This window comes from Dermatophagoides pteronyssinus, unplaced genomic scaffold (assembly GCF_027571235.1).
Source record: "Dermatophagoides pteronyssinus isolate colony J.1.1.1.1 unplaced genomic scaffold, Derpt_VIB-CSIC_2022.12 sq0009, whole genome shotgun sequence".
In the NCBI taxonomy this organism is placed as follows: Eukaryota; Metazoa; Arthropoda; class Arachnida; order Sarcoptiformes; family Pyroglyphidae; genus Dermatophagoides; species Dermatophagoides pteronyssinus.
This window is the reverse complement of record NW_027461533.1, coordinates 345,561-365,331: the sequence shown is the minus strand read 5'-3', so window position 1 is coordinate 365,331 and position 19,771 is coordinate 345,561. Positions and strand designations below refer to the sequence as shown.

General features: G+C 28.6%; 3 protein-coding genes across 3 annotated transcripts; 2 read left to right on the top strand and 1 right to left on the bottom strand.

Annotated features, from left to right (window-relative positions):
* Nucleotides 1–302: 302 nt before the first annotated feature.
* LOC113789485 (multidrug resistance-associated protein 1-like) lies at nt 303–5,509 on the top strand. The gene is made up of 6 exons (XM_027339026.2): nt 303–455; nt 524–2,287; nt 2,363–2,924; nt 2,985–3,858; nt 3,925–4,762; nt 4,830–5,509. Exons 1-6 carry the CDS (start codon nt 384–386, stop codon nt 5,382–5,384), a joined length of 4,665 nt encoding a protein of 1,554 aa, XP_027194827.2. The 5' UTR covers nt 303–383; the 3' UTR covers nt 5,385–5,509.
* Nucleotides 5,510–10,767: 5,258 nt separating this feature from the next.
* Nucleotides 10,768–15,616, top strand: LOC113789481 (electrogenic sodium bicarbonate cotransporter 1-like). Its single transcript, XM_027339020.2, has 10 exons — nt 10,768–11,703; nt 11,782–12,128; nt 12,194–12,360; nt 12,435–12,692; nt 12,767–13,254; nt 13,315–14,245; nt 14,317–14,481; nt 14,550–14,870; nt 14,939–15,115; nt 15,184–15,616. The coding sequence occupies exons 1-10, from the start codon at nt 11,411–11,413 to the stop codon at nt 15,388–15,390; spliced, it is 3,354 nt and encodes a 1,117-aa protein (XP_027194821.2). The 5' UTR covers nt 10,768–11,410; the 3' UTR covers nt 15,391–15,616.
* Nucleotides 15,541–18,375, bottom strand: LOC113789486 (uncharacterized). Its single transcript, XM_075821174.1, has 2 exons — nt 15,880–18,375; nt 15,541–15,818 (listed from the first exon to the last, which is right to left on the bottom strand). Exons 1-2 carry the CDS (start codon nt 18,169–18,171, stop codon nt 15,624–15,626), a joined length of 2,487 nt encoding a protein of 828 aa, XP_075677289.1. The 5' UTR covers nt 18,172–18,375; the 3' UTR covers nt 15,541–15,623.
* Between the last annotated feature and the right edge of the window lie 1,396 nt (nt 18,376–19,771).

Genomic DNA, 19,771 nt, shown 5'->3' with positions numbered 1-19,771 from the left:
TGAAATGTCGTTTTTTTTTTAATGAGAGATAAAGATGGATAATTCTATAGGTATTGGCTATTTTGGAGTGCTAGTGATTTAATCACGTAAATTTAAAAAACACTTTTTGGGCACATCTTTACAATAACAACAACAACAATTAGGAAAAAAAATACATTACTAATTAGATAGATTTGCGTCATCATTATCATTATCATCAAAAACTAATTAATTGAAAAAAATTTATCTTAATTAATTAATTTTTTATCTGGAATCCTTAAGGAAAAAAGAAAAGGGAATAAAAATGTGATCATTTCTTTCGGATCAATGAAAAAAAACACACACATTTTTTAATTTTGTTTTTTTGTTTACGTTTTGGTTAATTTGAAACCAAAAAAAAAAAAATGTCTAATATAACAACATCAGATTTTGATATTGAAAATTTATTCTCATCGATTTGTAAGACAAAATTTTGGGTAAATAAATGATTTGTAAAATTTTTTTTCTTGTTCGGAAAGTTCTTATCATTTTTTTTCTCATTTAGGATTATGATGAATGTTGGAATACTGATCGACCACGATTAACACCTTGTTTTCTAAACACAGCATTAATATATCCACCGATAATATTTTTAATAATAAATTTACCATATACAATATATGATTATCGTCAATCAGATCGACCAACAATCCCTTGGAATCGTTATAATGTAATGCGAATGTTAATAGCCATCTTGATGGCTATAATTGAATTTATTCATGCTATTCATTTGATTATCTATCGATTTATTGATCAAACAAATCTAAATAATAACTATGTCAGTACGGCACATATTTTGGCATTATGGTTAACATTTTTTGGTTATCTTTTACTAATAATTTATCTTCATTTACAACGAAAATATGGTTTTGTTAATGGTGGTGTTGTTTGGTTTTATTTACTTTTAACCACTTTATTTAATATTTTAACAATACCATTTGCATTAGAATATCGTCCATTAGAACATTGGATTTATTTACCTGTAAAGCTAACAACACAGATAATGTTATTCATTTTTTGTTCATTTGGTGATCGTAATCCATTGGAAGTTGAAATGGAATCATCATCAACAACAATGAAAATAAAACATTGTCCACGTGATTCATCATCAATACCATCAAGATTAGTGTTTTGGTGGTTTAATTCATTAGTAACATTAGGTTGGCGTCGTTCATTACAACGTAATGATTTATGGTTATCACGTAAACATGATTCATGTTCATATTTAATGAATTTATTCTTTAAATATACATCCATTCAATCGACGACAACAACAAAATCCAATCCACAACAGCAAATCGTTCATAGCAACGGTGATCAAGATGATGATGATAATCAAGATCAATATGATGAACAAATAAAACATCGACCATTAAATTGTAATGTTTGGACAATTTTAATGAAAATGTATTGGAAATATCTACTATTTCCGGCAGCGGGACGTTTAATTACCGACCTTTTACAATTAGCAAATCCAATTATTCTGAAATTATTAATTGAATATACAACAAGTAATGATACAAGATTATGGCATGGTATACTTTATTCATTTGGTTTTTTCCTTATAAATATGATACAAAGTTGGTCAGCATTATATCAATTTCATCGATTTTCAATTCTTTCATTAAGAATTCGTTCAACATTGATTGGTGCCATCTATCGTAAATCATTAGTATTGGCAACTGATTCCAGAAAAGATTATAATACCGGTGATATTGTTAATCTGATGGCTATTGATTCACAAAGATTTATTGATTTAGTTCGATATGCAAATTATATTTGGACATCACCAATAATGATAACAATTGGTTTTTATTTATTATATCAAGAAATGGGTTGGTCAGCATCAGGTGGATTTTTATTAATGTTTTTATTAATACCATTTCAAGGTTATATAACACGTAAAATTAAATCAATACAAGTCAAACAAATGGCTGAAAAAGATCATCGATTACAAGCAATCAATGAATTATTGAATGGTATTAAAGTATTAAAACTTTATGCATGGGAACAAGCATTTATACAGAATATTATTCGTATTCGTTCAATTGAATTGAAACGTATTCGTATGGCCGGTTTATTAACAACAATATTTGTTATTGTTGCTATTACATCACCATTTTTAATTACATTTTTGGTATTTGCTGTTTATACTAAATTAACCGGTATGATTTTAACATCGAAAAAAGCATTCGTTACGATTGCATTATTCAATTTATTAAGAGTTCCATTATCAGCATTACCTAATGTTATGACATCATTGATTCTTGTAAGTTTTTTTTGTGTTAAAATAATTTGTATGGAAATTCTTTTAACCATTCTTTTTCTCTCAAAATAATCCAAGACAATTGTATCGATGAAAAGAATTAATCGTTTTTTGAATGCACCTGAACTAGAAGATTATGTTCGACGACGACCAATGAAAACGGATGCTATACGTTTAACAAATGCATCATTTTCATGGGAACAACAGCAACAGATTCCTACATTAGTAAATATTAATGTACGAATACCAAAAGGAAAATTATGGGCAATTGTTGGACAAGTTGGTTCGGGAAAAAGTTCATTTTTGAATGCAATACTTGGTGAAATGCATAAACAAAATGGTACGGTTATCATCGGTAAAGATTTACGTATTGCATATATTTCACAACAAGCATGGATACAAAATCTTACCGTTAGAGATAATATACTGTTTGGTAAAGAATTTGATCAGGAACGATATGATCGTTGTATAAATGCTTGTGCATTGAAAACTGATTTAGAAATGTTAGATCAAGGTGATCAAACTGAAATCGGTGAAAAAGGTATTAATTTATCGGGTGGTCAAAAACAACGTATCAGTATTGCACGTGCATGTTATTCAGATGCTGATATCTATCTGTTTGACGATCCACTTTCAGCAGGTAAATTTTTGATTTTTTTTCTCCTTAATCGATTAATTCATTCAATCCATTTATTCATAGTTGATAGTCATGTTGGAAAACATATTTTTGAATCAGTAATCAGTTCAAATCAAGGAATATTACGTGAAAAAACAAGAATATTAGTTACAAATGCATTATATGTTTTACCATTAGTTGATGAAGTAATTCTTCTGAAAAATGGTAATATTATTGCTGTGGGAAGTTGTCAAAAATTATTTAAAGAAAATGAAACATTTAAAGAATTAATGGAAAATTATCATCCAAATCATGATCAACATCAAAATATTCCAAATGGAAATTCAATTAATCGACAACATTCAAAAATTTCTGATCATATTGAACATCATCATCATCATCATCAACGACCAAGATTTCATCGTCGAATGACATCAGATTCACTATTATCAGATACAGCATCATTATCATCGATAAGTACACTTGAATCATTGGAAGAAGAACAGGAAAAAATTCCTATAGGAAAATTAATCGAATCCGAATCAATTGAAACCGGTTTGATTAGCTGGTCGGTTTATAAGAAATTTTTTCATTCAATAACAATCAAATGGATTATATTGATTATAACGGGTTATTCATTATTCATTATATCGAATAGTGGTGCAAATTTTTGGCTATCATTTTGGACTGATTATATTGATCATCATCAACAAGATCGTGGTTATGAATTATGGATATTTCTTGGTATTGGTATTTTGCAATTATTATTTATTGCAATTGGTTGGTCATCAATTGTAATGGGTTGTTTACATTCATCACGTATATTACATCAACGTTTATTAACCGCTATTGTACATGCACCAATGTATTTTTTCGATACAACACCATTAGGTAGAATTATTAATCGTTTTAGTCGTGATATGGATCTTTTAGATAATAATATGTCACTTTATATTAGGTTTGTTTTCTAATCAACAATATGATTTTTTGATTGATTTCAAAATTCTTAATTCGTCTTTCATAGAATATACCTGTTTCATACGGTGAATGTTTTGGCAACATTATTCATCATTACATTTCAAACACCAATATTTCTTGTATTCGTTATACCATTCATAGTTGTATATGCATTGATACAACGTTTTTATATTTGTACTAGTCGTCAATTGAAACGTATTGAATCCGTATCACGTTCACCAATATTTACACATTTTTCCGAAACATTAATGGGTGTATCAACAATTAAAGCATTCAATGCTGATGAACGTTTTATTATGGAATCAAATGAACGTGTTGATCAAAATTTTCAATGTTTTTATCCATGTCAAGTTGCTGATTGTTGGTTATTGATTCGTTTAGAATTCCTGGCAAATTTATTGATATTTTCGGCTGCATTCATTGCAACAATGATGAAATTAATTAATACTGATGGTAATGGTTTGAGTGGCAGTCAAATTGGTCTTTCATTATCATATGCATTAAATATAACAATGTCATTGAATCAAGTTGTACGTTCATCGGCTGAATTTGAAAATAATGTTGTTTCAGTTGAACGTATTGATGAATATATTAATGTTCAACCAGAAGCTGATTGGTATACTGATGAGGATAAATGTTTACAGGAAAATTGGCCATCAAATGGATCGATTCATATGGATGATTATGCAACACGTTATCGTCCTGGTTTAGATCTTGTACTTAAAGGTATTGATCTTAATATTAAACCTGGGGAAAAAATTGGTATTGTTGGTCGTACCGGTGCTGGAAAATCATCATTAACATTAGGTTTGTTTCGTTTGATTGAAGCAGCACAAGGCAGAATTATAATCGATAATATCGATATTTCAAAACTTGGATTACATGTAAGTCATCACACATATTAGTCAATGTTTAAATCGAAATTTAATCGACTTTCTTTTCTCTTTTTAGAAATTACGTTCAAGACTTACGATCATACCACAAGATCCAGTACTGTTTATGGGTACAATACGTTTTAATTTGGATCCATTCGAACAATATAGTGATGAACAATTATGGAAATGTCTGGAATTATCACATTTAAAATCATTTGTTTCAACATTAGATTTAGGTCTTGATCATTATGTTAATGAAGGTGGTGATAATTTTTCTGTTGGTCAACGACAATTATTTTGTTTAACACGTGCATTATTACGTCGTACAAATGTTTTGATATTGGATGAAGCAACAGCAGCAGTTGATTTTGAAACTGATTCTTTGATACAAACAACAATACGAAAAGAATTTTCCCATTGTACAATATTAACAATTGCACATCGTTTGCATACAATTATGGATTCAAATCGTGTACTAGTATTGGATGCTGGTAATGTTGCTGAATTTGATCAACCAAAAACTTTGCTATCAAATCGTTCATCAATATTTTCATCATTAGCTAAAGATGCTGGTATTACACATTATTCATTTGATCAAAATATTAGTTCAATAATCAAAAAACAAAAATAATTTTGTTTGATTTCATAATCTTTTTTTCTATATTTATTTTTTTTTATTGACTGTTTTTGTTATCAATATTTAATAATAACGACGAGAAAGTTTACCGGAAATATTATCATTATTGAATATTGTCATTTGATTTCTGGAATTTAATATCATTTGTCAATCAAATCCTTGAGTTATTTTGGTTTGATTTCTTTTGCCGGAAATCTTTTAACCAGTTTCATCAAATGTCAATGAAGAGATTATAAAAAATCACAAGGACTTTTTTTTTGAATAACAACCAAAAAAGACAATTGGAAAATTGATCTGAATAATAATTATTTGATCAATCAAATCGATCGATCTATCTATCGATTGATACATTACACATATCGATTGACATTGTATGATTGACATTGTGATAGATGATGAACGAAAATCGATATATTTTGTCTGATGACATTCAAAATCTTTTTTTCGACAAAGCAAAGCAAAGCAAAGCAAAAAAAATCCATTCAACAAACACATGAAAAACAGCATATTTCGATCACACGCACCAAAGTCAATGATCCAAGAAAATGATGATGATGATGATGATTGCGAATCAGGTGTGTTTTTTTCCAGATATTTTTCCGATTTTTATCGGACATTTCCTGGTGTGTGTTTGTTTTTCGGGTAAATTTTTTTTTCCAATCAAATCAAACAATATTGACCGTAAAATAGAAAACAATCATGTCATCCATATCTAGTCCACCACTATAGTTGTTTGTCCAACTGATGATCTATATTTTGAAATGAAATTTGGATATTCAGAACAAAAAACACCGTAAATGTCAAACAAATAATATCATAAAAATGATGATGATGATCTGAAGCAGGTAAACTATAGTAAAAATTGTAACATTTTTTTTTCTTTTGACATATATTTGGCATCTCTATTTAAAAGTTTGGCTGGTTTTTTTGGTTTTACACCTGTATAATGTTTTTGTTTTTGTTATCGGAAAATTTTTTTCGCTTAAAAACTTTCTTTCATTTTTCCAATTTTCACTTGTCACTCTTTTTTTTCCAAATCTACAAATATTGGTCTCTTTCAATCGCTCACTTGTTTCTATGAATAGGATTTGGAAAAAAAAAGTTTTGAGAAGAGAAAAATTACTTCTGCACTTGTTCTTTGTTGGCTGCTGTTCGATTCGAATCGATCGATCGATTGATCATTTTCATTCGACCGATCGATCATGATTAAAAATAATCATCATCATTTCTTTCATTCATTACAAATCCTTATATCATTTTTGGATAAAGGTAAAATCATTTTGTAAAAATAATCATCATCATTTCTTTCATTCATTACAAATCCTTATATCATTTTTGGATAAAGGTAATATCATTTTGTAAAAATAATCATCATTTATTAATTTTTTTTTTATTTTTTATTTTTTTAATAATCGAAAAAAATAATAAATTTTTTTTAAATTTCTAATTTATCGTGAGTTTTATATAAAGTTCCTTGGAAAAAATAATTCCCGGGAGATTAAAAGCGCGAAAATTTTGAAATTTAAAAATTCAAAAAAAATTTCTGGGAAAAGTAAATTCCCGGGAAGATCGAAAAAGCGAAAGCGCGAAAAATTTTGAAATTTAAAAATTCAAAAAAAAATTTCTGGGAAAAGCAAATTCCCGGGAAGAGCGAAAAAGCGAGAGCGCGGAGAATTTTGAAATTTGAAAAATGCGGTGGAGGCTTTTTTCGTCGAAACCATTTCGTTTCCATTTGCCATGCGCCAATGAAACAAAAAAATGGGGAGGCTAGCAGTTTCTATTTTTTTCAGTGCATTGATGATGATTAACGTTTTTTTGTAAGAAAAAATCACTGCCCGTAAACAGTAAAAAAAGTGATAATCCTTTCTGTCCGTTTGTGTGTGTGTGTTCAAATCAAATCTAAACATCCAAAAATCCATCCAGCAATCATGAATAATCATCAAATAATGAATTTCCATTCAAAGAAATTTATCAATTTCTTTATGAATTGTTCTTGAAAAAAAAACTTTTCATTTTTCGTTTGTATCGGCAACAGTGCGTTTCGTTTCAAAAGGTGTGATATCATCATCATCCACAACAACATCTAGTCGATGGAAAAAGTTTTTTCTTTCCAAAATCATTTCGAAAGGTAGAAAAAATTTCATTTTTCCAAATCAATTTTTTTTCTCCATTTTCTTGCCCATTGATTAGCTTGATTATCGATTTTTTATTGGATTTCTTTTTGAAATTATTTTCTTTGGATTTCGAAAGTCAGAAAAATTTTCAAAAAAGAAACAGGAATTTCTTGAAAAAATCAATGAAAAATTTATTCACGAAAAAAAAAGATGTTGAGGGTGGATTAATCATGATGATGATTAACATTTTTTTTTCAGACGAAACGTAAATCGCATAAAACTTTTCTTTTTTTTCTCAAAGAGTTATAATGATAAATAGTGAAATTAGCAGAAATCAAAGGGTTTTCATGGCAAAAATCATTATTATTTTTCTTTATTTTGATTTTTCAAATCAAAAAATATTTAATCAAATTACAATAGAAAACCATTAACATCTGATGAATCTAACAGTTTGACAGTTTTTTTTCTTTCAATTTCTTTAATTAAGCAAAAGAAAGCAAAAAGCGAAAAAAAAACATTTGAAGAGAAAACGGAAAATATAAATAAATGTTTTTCTGGTTTTTCCAACAAACACATTCCAAAAAAAAAACACTGACATTGACACTGTATTTAATATACACGTTATTTAATGAGAAAAAGTAAGTAAATACATTTACAATCTACCATGACCTTTAAAAATGGATTTTATTGATTTGATTGATTGATTGATTTGAAACTTTTTTTGAAAATCCCGCCAAAAAAAAAAATAATTTGAATTTTTTTTTTTCTCTCTCTCTCTTTACTGTGGAAAAACGAAAATAACCATGTTACTTAGCGGATTTGGCTTGATGTTCTTTTTTTGCTTTTGATTTTGTTCAATTAATGACATAATGACATTTTCAATGCCAAGTATATATTATTGATGATGATGATCTTAATCGTATTCAATCAATCAATCAATCAAAAAACATGATGAAATCATGTTTTGTCATTTTTTGATCAAATGATAAACACGATTGATGATATGACTTGATGAAAAAGTGATATTTCAATCAATCAAAATGACCATCAACAAAATATCATCAAGGAGATGACATAATGATTCAATTTTTAAAGGTTTTTTCAACAACAACAAAAAAAAACGAAAAGTTTTAAATTTTTTTTCAAAGAAAGTTTTCCAGTGAAAAATGAATGAATGAATGATAATGACCTAAAAATAACCGTAAACGAAAAAAGATTTTACATTGTGATCTATCTTTGGTCTACTACTAAAATATAGACGATATTTGTTTCAGTTTGTTGTTCAGCAGAGAAGAAAAGAAAAAAAAATCCATTTAAAGATGATGATGATGATCATCATTATTTTCGAGGTCAACACAATATCAATCGACGACGACAACATTGATTTTCTTTTTTTTTGTTTTGTTTTGTTTTGTTATTTAATGACAACAAATGATGATACGAAACGAAACGAAAATCCTAACCTGTGTTGTTGTTCGTTTTAGCTCTTCAATTTAGCTTCTCAATCAGATTCTCAAATTGTTAAACGAAAGAAAAAATTATGATAATGATTTTCAAATGTTTGTTCGCGCTGATTGCAATCATTTAAATCAGAGAAAATCATAAAGAAAAGAGAAGAGATGGATAAGATTTTTTTTTAGCTGGAATTCCCGTTTGTACTTTTTTTTTTACAAATGTAATGTTTTTATTTACAAAAAACAACAAATCTTATCAATAAGAAGGGAATGAAATAAACACGTGGTGGTGGTGTGTGTGTGTATTTCAGTTAACCTAATTTCTCAAATTTTTAAATTTTTTTTTCTGAAGAAAAAAAATTTAAAAATTGATTGCTTCCTGATTGAAAAGAAAGGGTTATTTAAAATTTGATTGATTTGTTAACAGAAAATTGGGAAAGTTTATCAGAAATTATTGAAAGAAAGAAAAAAATGTCATTGATTGTTTTTTTCCGAAAAGTTTTCCCAGTTTATATAATAATGAAATGATGATTAATAAACAAAAAATTTGTTTATCATCAAAATTCTAATAACTAAATTGGCGAAACAAACAAACACTTTGGATTTTCGAAACATTTCTAGAAAAATTTTTTTCGAAAAACTTGCAACAACAACAACATTTATCAATGAACGAACGAATGGCCGGTGTAAACACAGTCGTCGACGAAAAAAAAAAATTATTATTACAGCCAAACTGTGTGTGTGATTATCAGCAAATACTATTAATTATCACTCAAAATTACCACTTGGAAATCAGCGAAAAAAAAAATTTTCCAAAAAAACCAAAATGTTTTCGAAAAATCATTTTTTGTTTTGCCCATTTTTGATTAGCTGTAATTAAAGGTGACGAAAATGAAAAATGAAATTTTTCAGAAAAATTGATGAATCCAGCCCAGCCAGCCAGCATTGAATTGTCATAAAATTTTTGCAAAATCCAATCGATAATTATTATTGTCTGCGTTTTTTAAAAAATATTTATTTTTAAATTATGAAAAAAGGGGGCAGCAGATCCAAGAAAATCTGGATTCATCCAGTTATTTCTGCTTGTTTAAGGAAAACAAAAAATCCGGAAATTTTCTTAGCAATTTTTTCGTTCACAGAAAAAATCATTTCCTGAACAAAATTTTTTTAAATGAATTTTCACAACAAACAAAAATTTGTTTTGAACCCTCGATCGATCGATCGATCGATCGATCGATTGATTGATTGATTGATTAAATAACAAAAATAGAAATTGAAATTGATAGCAAATCAAAAATCGAAATTCTATATGCGATTTCCACCAAAAAAAACCAAAACCAAAACATCAATGACAAACAATTTCAAAATCATTTTCATTCAAAAAAAAATTCATTGATTATGACATTTGAAAACAACAACAACAAACAGCAATCGTAACATTTATGTGCAACAGGTGGATATTGAATTGAAAAAAAAACTTTCAAAGAACAAAAACTTTAATGAAATTTACATTCATTCATTGTGTGTGTGCGCGCGTGTTTGTTATTCAATTCATCACATTAATCATTTTCATTTTTTTTTTTGTGATTTTTTGTCAAATTAATTCAAATTGATTGATTGATTGATTGATGATTTATCCACACACAAACACATTGTTTTCTGACTTTTTCTCTTTCTCACTGTGTTGATTTGATATTTTGAAAATAAAAAAAATTTTTTGACTGTGAATCTTTGAACCAGAAACCAAAAATTTCTGTACAAATACGTTTTATGTGTTTGAATTGAATTAAAAAAAATGAAATGAAATCATCATCATTCATGATTAACCTTGTGTATACAGAATTATAGATGAGATTTTATTTCACATTTTGTTTTGTTACAAATGTGATGGTTTCTGGTGACAAAAATTAACAAACAACAACAACAAAGTAACAAACAAACAAAAAACGAAAAAAAATTGACAGCTATTATTTACATTTTGACTTGACATTGGAATTGGATACATCACACACACACACACCACCAGCACCCACAGGTTGTTTTTCACCACAAACAAATCCTTCCTGTATTTGATGTTTGAAAACAAACGAATTTGATTTTTTCTCTGATTGGAAATTGAAAACCAAAAATCAATCAAAAAAAATTGATCAAATTTTTTTTCTTTTCAAATCTCCCTCTCTTTTTTATTTTCTTCTCTGTTTGTTCTTCCATATAAAATAGATGAACATTTTTGAATATCATCTTTTGATTTTTGTTTGATGCGTTTTTTCGTTTTTTTTGGTTGCTGTTGGTATTTTTGTTTGATGTCATTCATTCATTCAACCATCATTCGTCGACGCAACTCAACAAAAAAAAACTTGATTCGTGTCATTTTAGCAAACCAGTAGCAGCAGCAAGACTTTGATTTTTTTTCAATCATAAATCACGTCATAAATCATCAACATTATTAATCATGAATCCTGATGATTCAGGTGATGATCAAGGTGTAGTGATGAAAACATCATCATCATCATCATCAAAAAATAACCCTGAAGATCATCCACCGCATCCTGTCGAGAATCAAACATCATCCACACAACAACAACAGCAGCAGCGAAAAAATTCACATCACCACCACCACCATCATCACCATGATATTAATCCATTGAATCCATCGGATCAACAAGATGAAGAAATTGCCGTTTTTAGTGAATTATCACATTTATGTCAATCAAAAGATGGACCTGCTTGGCGTGAAATTGCAAGGTTTGTTTGTTTGATTTTTCGTCTGATTGTTGATCTTTGATTTTTGATTTTTTGATCTTTGATTTTTTTTTGACAAAGATGGGTAAAATATGAAGAAAATGTTGAAGCAAATGGTTCAAGATGGTCAAAACCATATGTATCCACAGTAAATGTTGCTGCATTTCAAGAATTACGTGATAGTTTTCGTAATGGTGTTGTTATATTTGATTCACAAAGTGAATCATTAAATCAATTAGTTGATGAATTTTGTCGTATATTACGTACAAAAAATATGGTTACAGCTGAAGAATCAAAACATATTGCCAATTTATTATCATTACAAAAGCTACATTTATTTCAAACAAAACGTTCATTAATGCGTTCGCTAGCCGATATGCGACAACAATCATCAAATAATTTTTTGAAATTAATTTCCGGATCCAATAGTAAGCTAGTTATTGATTGATTTTCTTCGATCGATCGATTTATTTTTCCCCCAAATTGAATGTAGCAAAAATCAATCAAGCAGTACAAATCAATGAAAATGAAATCAATTCAAATTCTCGTTCAGATTCAGAGGAAAATGTTTCGAATAATAATTCAAAAAATGGTTCGATTGCTAATTTACAAAATGTTGGTCATAACAACAGCAAAGATGTTAAAGATGATAATTATAAGGTAAGGTTTAAAAAATCTCCCTTTGATTTAACCCGGGTTAATTTTTCTCTCTCTGCTGCTTCTCAAAACAAAAGTTCAACGATGCTTTTATGCGAAAATTACCGGATAATGTTGTTTCGAATAATATACTGATTGCTGAAGTTGATTTTCTACAATCACCAATTTCCGGATTTATTCGATTACAAACAGCTACCGTATTGGGTAATATGACCGAAGTATCAATACCGACAAAATTTATCTACATTTATTTGGGACCAAAAATGAATTCAACAACCGGCCTAAATAATTATGAACAAATTGGTCGTGCATTAGGAACATTGATGTCCGATTTGGTTAGTTTTTTTTGTTAATCGATGGTTTTCATTGATTTTTGATTGAATTTTTCTTTGTTTTCTTTGGTTATTAGATATTTCGACAAGTCGCATTCAAGACGCAAAACATCAGCGCCTTGATACAGGCATTAGATGATTTCCTAAATGAATCACCAATATTACCACCAAATTTATGGGATCCATCAACCAGGATTGAACCACCGGAAAAAACACCAGCCATTTTGAATAAAAATCGTGGCCGTCAAATGCTACATGAATCAACATTATTACATCGTGAATCATGTCAATTTCCAATGAATAATAATAGTGGCTCGAATGATGGTTCAATCAGCGATGGCGGCAATAGTGTTAATGGTGGCGGTAATGGTGTAAACAACAATGACCAAAGTTTTACATCACAATCATATTATAATAAGGCATTTTTCTTGGATAATGGTGATAAAGTTATTTCATTTCGTCAACATGATACATTTGGTTGTTTGATTGATGATAAAATTAATATGGATTCTGATGATGAAGAAGAAATTGAACGTAAACAAATGGGTTTAGTACGTTCAGGAAGGTAGATTTGAATGTTATTTTTTTCCCCTTTCATTTTCATTTTGTTTTCTTTTTTGCCCAGATGGTTTGGTGGTTTGATCAACGATGTTAAACGAAAAATTCCACATTATAAAAGTGATTTTATTGATGCACTTTCGATGCAATCCATTGCATCGATTGTATTTCTTTATTTTGCCTGCCTAACACCAATCATAACATTTGGTGGTTTATTAGGTGATGCAACCGGTAATAATATTGCTACAATGGAAAGTTTAGTTTGTGGTTGTTTATGTGGTATTGTTTACGGGTTGTTTAGTGGACAACCATTAACAATTCTTGGTAGTACCGGGCCGGTATTAGTATTCGAAACAATTGTTTATGATTTTTGTCGTACATATGGTTATGATTATCTACCACTTCGATTATGGATTGGTTTATGGACAGCAACAATCCTAATGATATTTGTTGCTTTCGATTTAAGTTATTTTGTTTGTTATATAACACGATTTACTGAAGAAAATTTTGCATCACTTATATCAGTAATTTTCATGTATAAAGCAATTGAAAAATTATTGAAAATTAATCGTGATTTCCCTATACATCTTCATCCATTGGATGATCCAAATAATGATAATAATATGGAATGTTTATGTTTATTGAATAATCATTTAAATATAACAATGGATATGTTGGATAAACAAAATCATACAATAACAATTGATGGTGATAATGGTTTACGTAATCGTTGTTTACATTTAGGTGGTATACTTTATGGCTCGGGTTGTCATAATAAATATACACCTGATGTATTCTTGTTTTCATTCATATTATTAATATTTACATATATTATATCGATAAAATTGAAATCATTTCAAACAACAAGATTTTTTACAACAAACATTCGACAAATGTTTTCCGATTTTTCCGTACCGATTGCTATTGTTATTATGACTGCTATTGATAATTTGACCGGGTTACCAACACCAAAACTTCAAGTACCGAATGATTTTAAAGTAAGTCCAAAAGCGGATCAATCAGTTTTTTTTTGGTAAATTTCGGTTAATGAATTTTTTTTTCCAAATAGCCAACATTACCGACAAGAACATGGCTAGTATCACCATTTGCCGAAGCAAATCCAACATGGCTACCATTTGCTGCATTCATACCGGCAACATTGGCTACAATATTAATATTTATGGATCAACAAATCACTGCGGTTATTGTTAATCGTAAAGAAAATAAATTAAAGGTTTGTTTTTGGTGTTGATTTTCATTGCGATTTTTTTTTCTCACTGATAAACAATCAAAAATATACAGAAAGGATGCGGTTATCATTTGGATCTATTCATATTATCAATATTGATTTGTATTTGTTCAATATTCGGTCTGCCATGGTTTGTTGCTGCAACAGTTTTATCCATAACACATGTAAATTCATTAAAAATGGTATCACAAACGGCTGCACCGGGTGATCGGCCAAAATTTCTTGGCGTTAGAGAACAACGTGTTACCCAAATCGGTATATTTCTTCTATGTGGTTTATCAATATTTTTTACACCAGTTTTACAACGTATACCAATGGCCGTACTTTATGGTGTTTTTTTCTATATGGGTGTTACTTCATTGCAAGGATCACAGGTTTGTTTTGTTTATATTGTTTTTCCAATTTTTAACCCTTTACTAATCAATTTGGAATTAATTATTAGTTTATGGATCGTATTGCAATAATGTTTATGCCACAAAAATATCAACCAGATTATATGTTTTTAAGACGTGTTAAAATGTATCGTGTACATATGTTTACCATCATACAGGTTATTTGTTTTATATTTTTATGGGTTATCAAATCATCGAAACCAATTTCAATTACATTTCCATTGATGGTAAATATTTCAAATGAATTAATCAAATTAACCATTAACTAATTCTTTCCATTAACCCCTTTACATAGTTGGTCGTTATACTTGGTATACGTAAATTACTTGATTATGTTTTTACACAAGAAGAATTAAAAATATTGGATGATAAAATGCCTGAATCAAAACGTAAGAAAAAAGAACGTACAAAAGAAAGATTATCGGTTATGATTATGAAAAATAAACAACAACAACAACAAAATGGTCGACCAATTATGGATAATAGCAAGAAAGCAATCTAAATCTGAAAAATCTGGATTCCTTTTTCCAAACAAACCATGACAATTTTTTTTTTCCTAAACATTTTTCTATTTTGTTTTTGCTTTTTTGGATTTTCAATTTTTTTTCATCTACGAAATTTTTTTTTTTTTTTTGGTCATAAACACAAAACATACACACACACAAACAAACACAAAATTTATTACAAATTTTTTCTTTCACTTTGATAAATAAAATTTTTTTTTTTCACAAATAATTATTTCGTTGTTGAATTATCCAATTCAATCATTGCTTCTTGTATAGCTTGTTCCAATTGAATATTGATTGGTTTTCCACTACGATGACGTTTTTTTGCACAATGATGTGCTTCTAATCCTTCGGTTAATGTTCGTAAACTTTTTGCCATTACATTTGTACAGATATTATTTGTACCAAACCATTGTACAATTAGCTATGGAACAAAGAAACCAAAAACTTTGAGTTTCAGAAACAAAAAATAATCAATATCTTACCTTATCACCATCATCATTATCATCAGCATTTGATGACATTAATTTACCTGGCCAAAAACGTACATCACCAAATGGTCCCCAAACCAGATCACCAATATTAAATATACGTTCTTGTGGTGGTAATGGTGGTGAAAGATGAACTTTTTCATCCGAACATAATGACATACCGGGCATACATTGAATTTCTAATTGTCTTTTTAATCGTTGTAAACGTTGATAATATTTTTCTTTGGATTTTATCTCATTCAACGACGACGACGACGACGATGATGATGATGGTAACATTTTCAAAATTTCATTAGCATCTTGTATCAATTCTAAACTTTCAACATCATAATCATCATAATCATCATCGTCATCATCATCGATTAATTCATCAATAACTTTTGAACTTTGTTTTATTGAATTTTCAATAATTTCTTTTATAATTAAACAATCATCATCATCGTCGTCGTCGTTGATTTGTTCTTCTTCATTGTTGTTGTTGTTGCATTCGTTTTCGTCTGACTGTTCATTAGGATTATTAAAAATTATTTCTTGTTGTTGATTTGATTCTTCTTCTTTTGGTATTGGTTCATTCAAGTGGAAATCATTCTTTTCAATCATAATATTGGAAATTAATTCTACTTGCCCATCAACTGGATCCAATCCGATTTCTTCTGTCTGTTGTTGTTGTTGTTGTTGTTGTTCATCATCATTGTTCCAATCGATTTCATTTTGATCACCATCATCAGTTTCCAATAGATTTTTTGGAATATTCATTGTCATTTGATAACAAGCATTATCATCTAAATTTTCTAAACGAATTTCAAAATTTATTTCTTCATTTTCAACATCATCATCATCATTGTTGTTGTTGTTTGAATTCAATAATCCTGATGAATCAATATGTTCGGCCAACATTATTGATTGATGTCCATGATGTCCTAAATTATCATCTAAATCTTCGATAACTTCAATCGGTATACTTGAACAACTACTATCGATATCGATTGTTGATAATTTTGTTATCGATGATGATGATGATGGTTTTGCTGTCGACGATATTAATGAATAACATATTTCATTATCAAAATTATCAACACAAGATTCAGATTTTTGTAAATCATTTCTTAAAGATTTCTCATTATTCTCTATCGATTGATCATCATCATCATCATTGATTCGATTGAGCATTGTAAATGGATCAATATGATCAAATGGACCAACAATATTCTGTCGATTATCATCAGTTATTAAACATAAGGGAAAATTTTCCTTTAACCAATCCAATGTTATGTTTGGCCAATCCAATGATTTATTCATAGCTAAATTCATCATTGCAATCGGTATAATCATTTTGATTATTGGATCACCATATTCAAATATTATTGAATGAAAATTTTCAACAATTCGAAATGATTTGGCTGATTGAATGATATTGTTTAAATATTTTACAATATGATTATCAACATTGGTTGACATTTGATTTGTTGTTGGTAGATGATGTTCAATATTAATATCACGAAAATAATTGAGATCTTCATCGATAATTTCCAATTCTAATCGTTCAATTTCTTGTGAAATCTGAGTGGAAGCTTCAACAATATCAATTGGAATTGATATTCGATCTGAATCGTTGCCATCATCGTCTTCATCATTAGCATTTTTCGACCAATGTTGACCATCACCAGTTATGATACCGGAATTTTTCATTTCAAATGCCAAATGTTTTAGATTCGAATCACGTAGTGGTTTGGTTAATAGCCAACCATTTTTGGTCATCATTACCTGACTCCAATCGAATGATGAATACCATTCATTGAATATTGATTTATCATCAACATCATCATCGTTTGTCAATGATGATTGATCATTACAATGTTGATAGATTTTATAAATTTCATATAAATCACATTCATATTGACAGAATAAATGTAGATTAACATCAAGTAACAGGGAACGAAATTCATTAATATCATTGAATGATTGAAACCATTGTTCACATGGTGATAATGTTTTATAATCATCAATTCGAATGTTTAATTTTATTTTCGAATCAAAATTAAATACTTCATCAAATGTTAATGATGGATTTAATGAACATTTACATGTATTTGGATCGGCCAAATAACCATAAACATCTGAATTTGATAATAATACATGACCACTTGGTGTTATGTAATAAATTTTATCATATCGTGATGATGATAATAATTTTCGTTTCCAACCATATGGTATTCGAATTGTATTGTTATGATTTTCCAAATGTTCATCACCATCTTGCTGATGATGTTGTTGAATATTTTCCATAATTATCTTCTTCGACGATTCATATTTATTTAATTTTTTTTAGATCAAAAAAAAATTGACAAATTGAAAAAAATAATGTAAATATTGTGTGAGGCAGCCAAATCGAAAATCGATTGTTCGTCTGTCTGAAAAATCGATACAATCGAATATCATCACTATCGATATATCGTTTTTCGAAAAATTCTTTTTTTGAAAACATTAATTTTCCGATTCAATTTTTTCATTGCCAGAACCAAAAAAAAGTTCCGGTTACAATTTTTGTTTTTTTTGGTTTCTTGCATCACATTCTGTTCAATTTTTTTTTTGTTCCAAATAAACAATAACAAACATAAACGTCATAAATGAAATTATTTATTTATTTATTGTTTATCATATGATTAAATCAAAAAATTTTTTTTTTATGATTCAAAACAAAACAAAAAACCATTAAAAAGACATTTCATCACTTATCTAATCATTTGTAAACGATATTTGTTGTTTTTTGAAAACGTCATCGATATATATTGATTGTCCAAACAAACTTTGGAAAAAAAATCGATCCAATCGATAAATATTTCTCATTTTTTGAATCAAAAGATAAAAAAGAAAACTACGTTTTTTTTCTCTCTCTCTCTCTCTCTCTCTGTCATTGCTCATAATCATCATAAACACACAAAAAAAAGTAAGGAGAGTACTCCCCAAAATTGGTGATTTTTCTTCTGCAATTTTGAGAAATGCTTATCAGAGTTGAGGAGTGTTAGTCAAATTTGGAGAACATTGTGGAGAGCACTGTTCAACGTTGGGAAGCATTCCTCAAAATTGGAGAGTGTTCTCCAATACAATACTCTCCAATTTTGAAAAACATTCTTCAACGTTGGTAAACACTATTCAAATTTGAAAAGTAATAACAATCGAATTATGGAATTCGGTAAATCGATTAAAAAACAGTAATTCCGATAAGATTTTATCACAAAAATCAATTAGAATTGATATACTAAATAAAGTTGAAAATTTTCTTCGTTAATAATGATAATTGGTATTTAATCTTTGATATCTAACAATTCATTAATAAATATAAAAGAATTTGTTAAAAATAGAATTTCCTTTTTTAAAAGTGTATGTTTAATCTAGAAGTTAATTTTACATTTTGGTTTGTTTAATTTATAATCTTAAATGATGATCTTCGACCGAATTACGACACAATTCTAATATGATCAATGTGTATCAACTTTCAAGATTCTTGTAAGTGTTAGGCTTGTTATAGTAAATTGATACTCTTTTGGAATTTAAATATTTTCCATTATTTGGTCAATCGATTCAAGATCGAAATTATTTGACATTCATCAATTCACAAGTTGGAAAAATCAATAATAAAATTAATTGTCAATTTTTGCCAATGTTAAGTCTATGGAAAATAATAATGCATTCTTTTTTTCAAAAAATTCACAAGTTCGACAAATGATCATTTGCGCATAGTCAAATGGCTAACTATTTTCTATACTTTTCCATCGTCCAATCAGAATGCAACGTTAGTAAAACGCAGTTAGTTAAACGTTCGATTTGTGCTCGTCATTCGATTTCGAACTTTTCTTGTTGACGTTGTTTTTTCGAACGTGTTTTT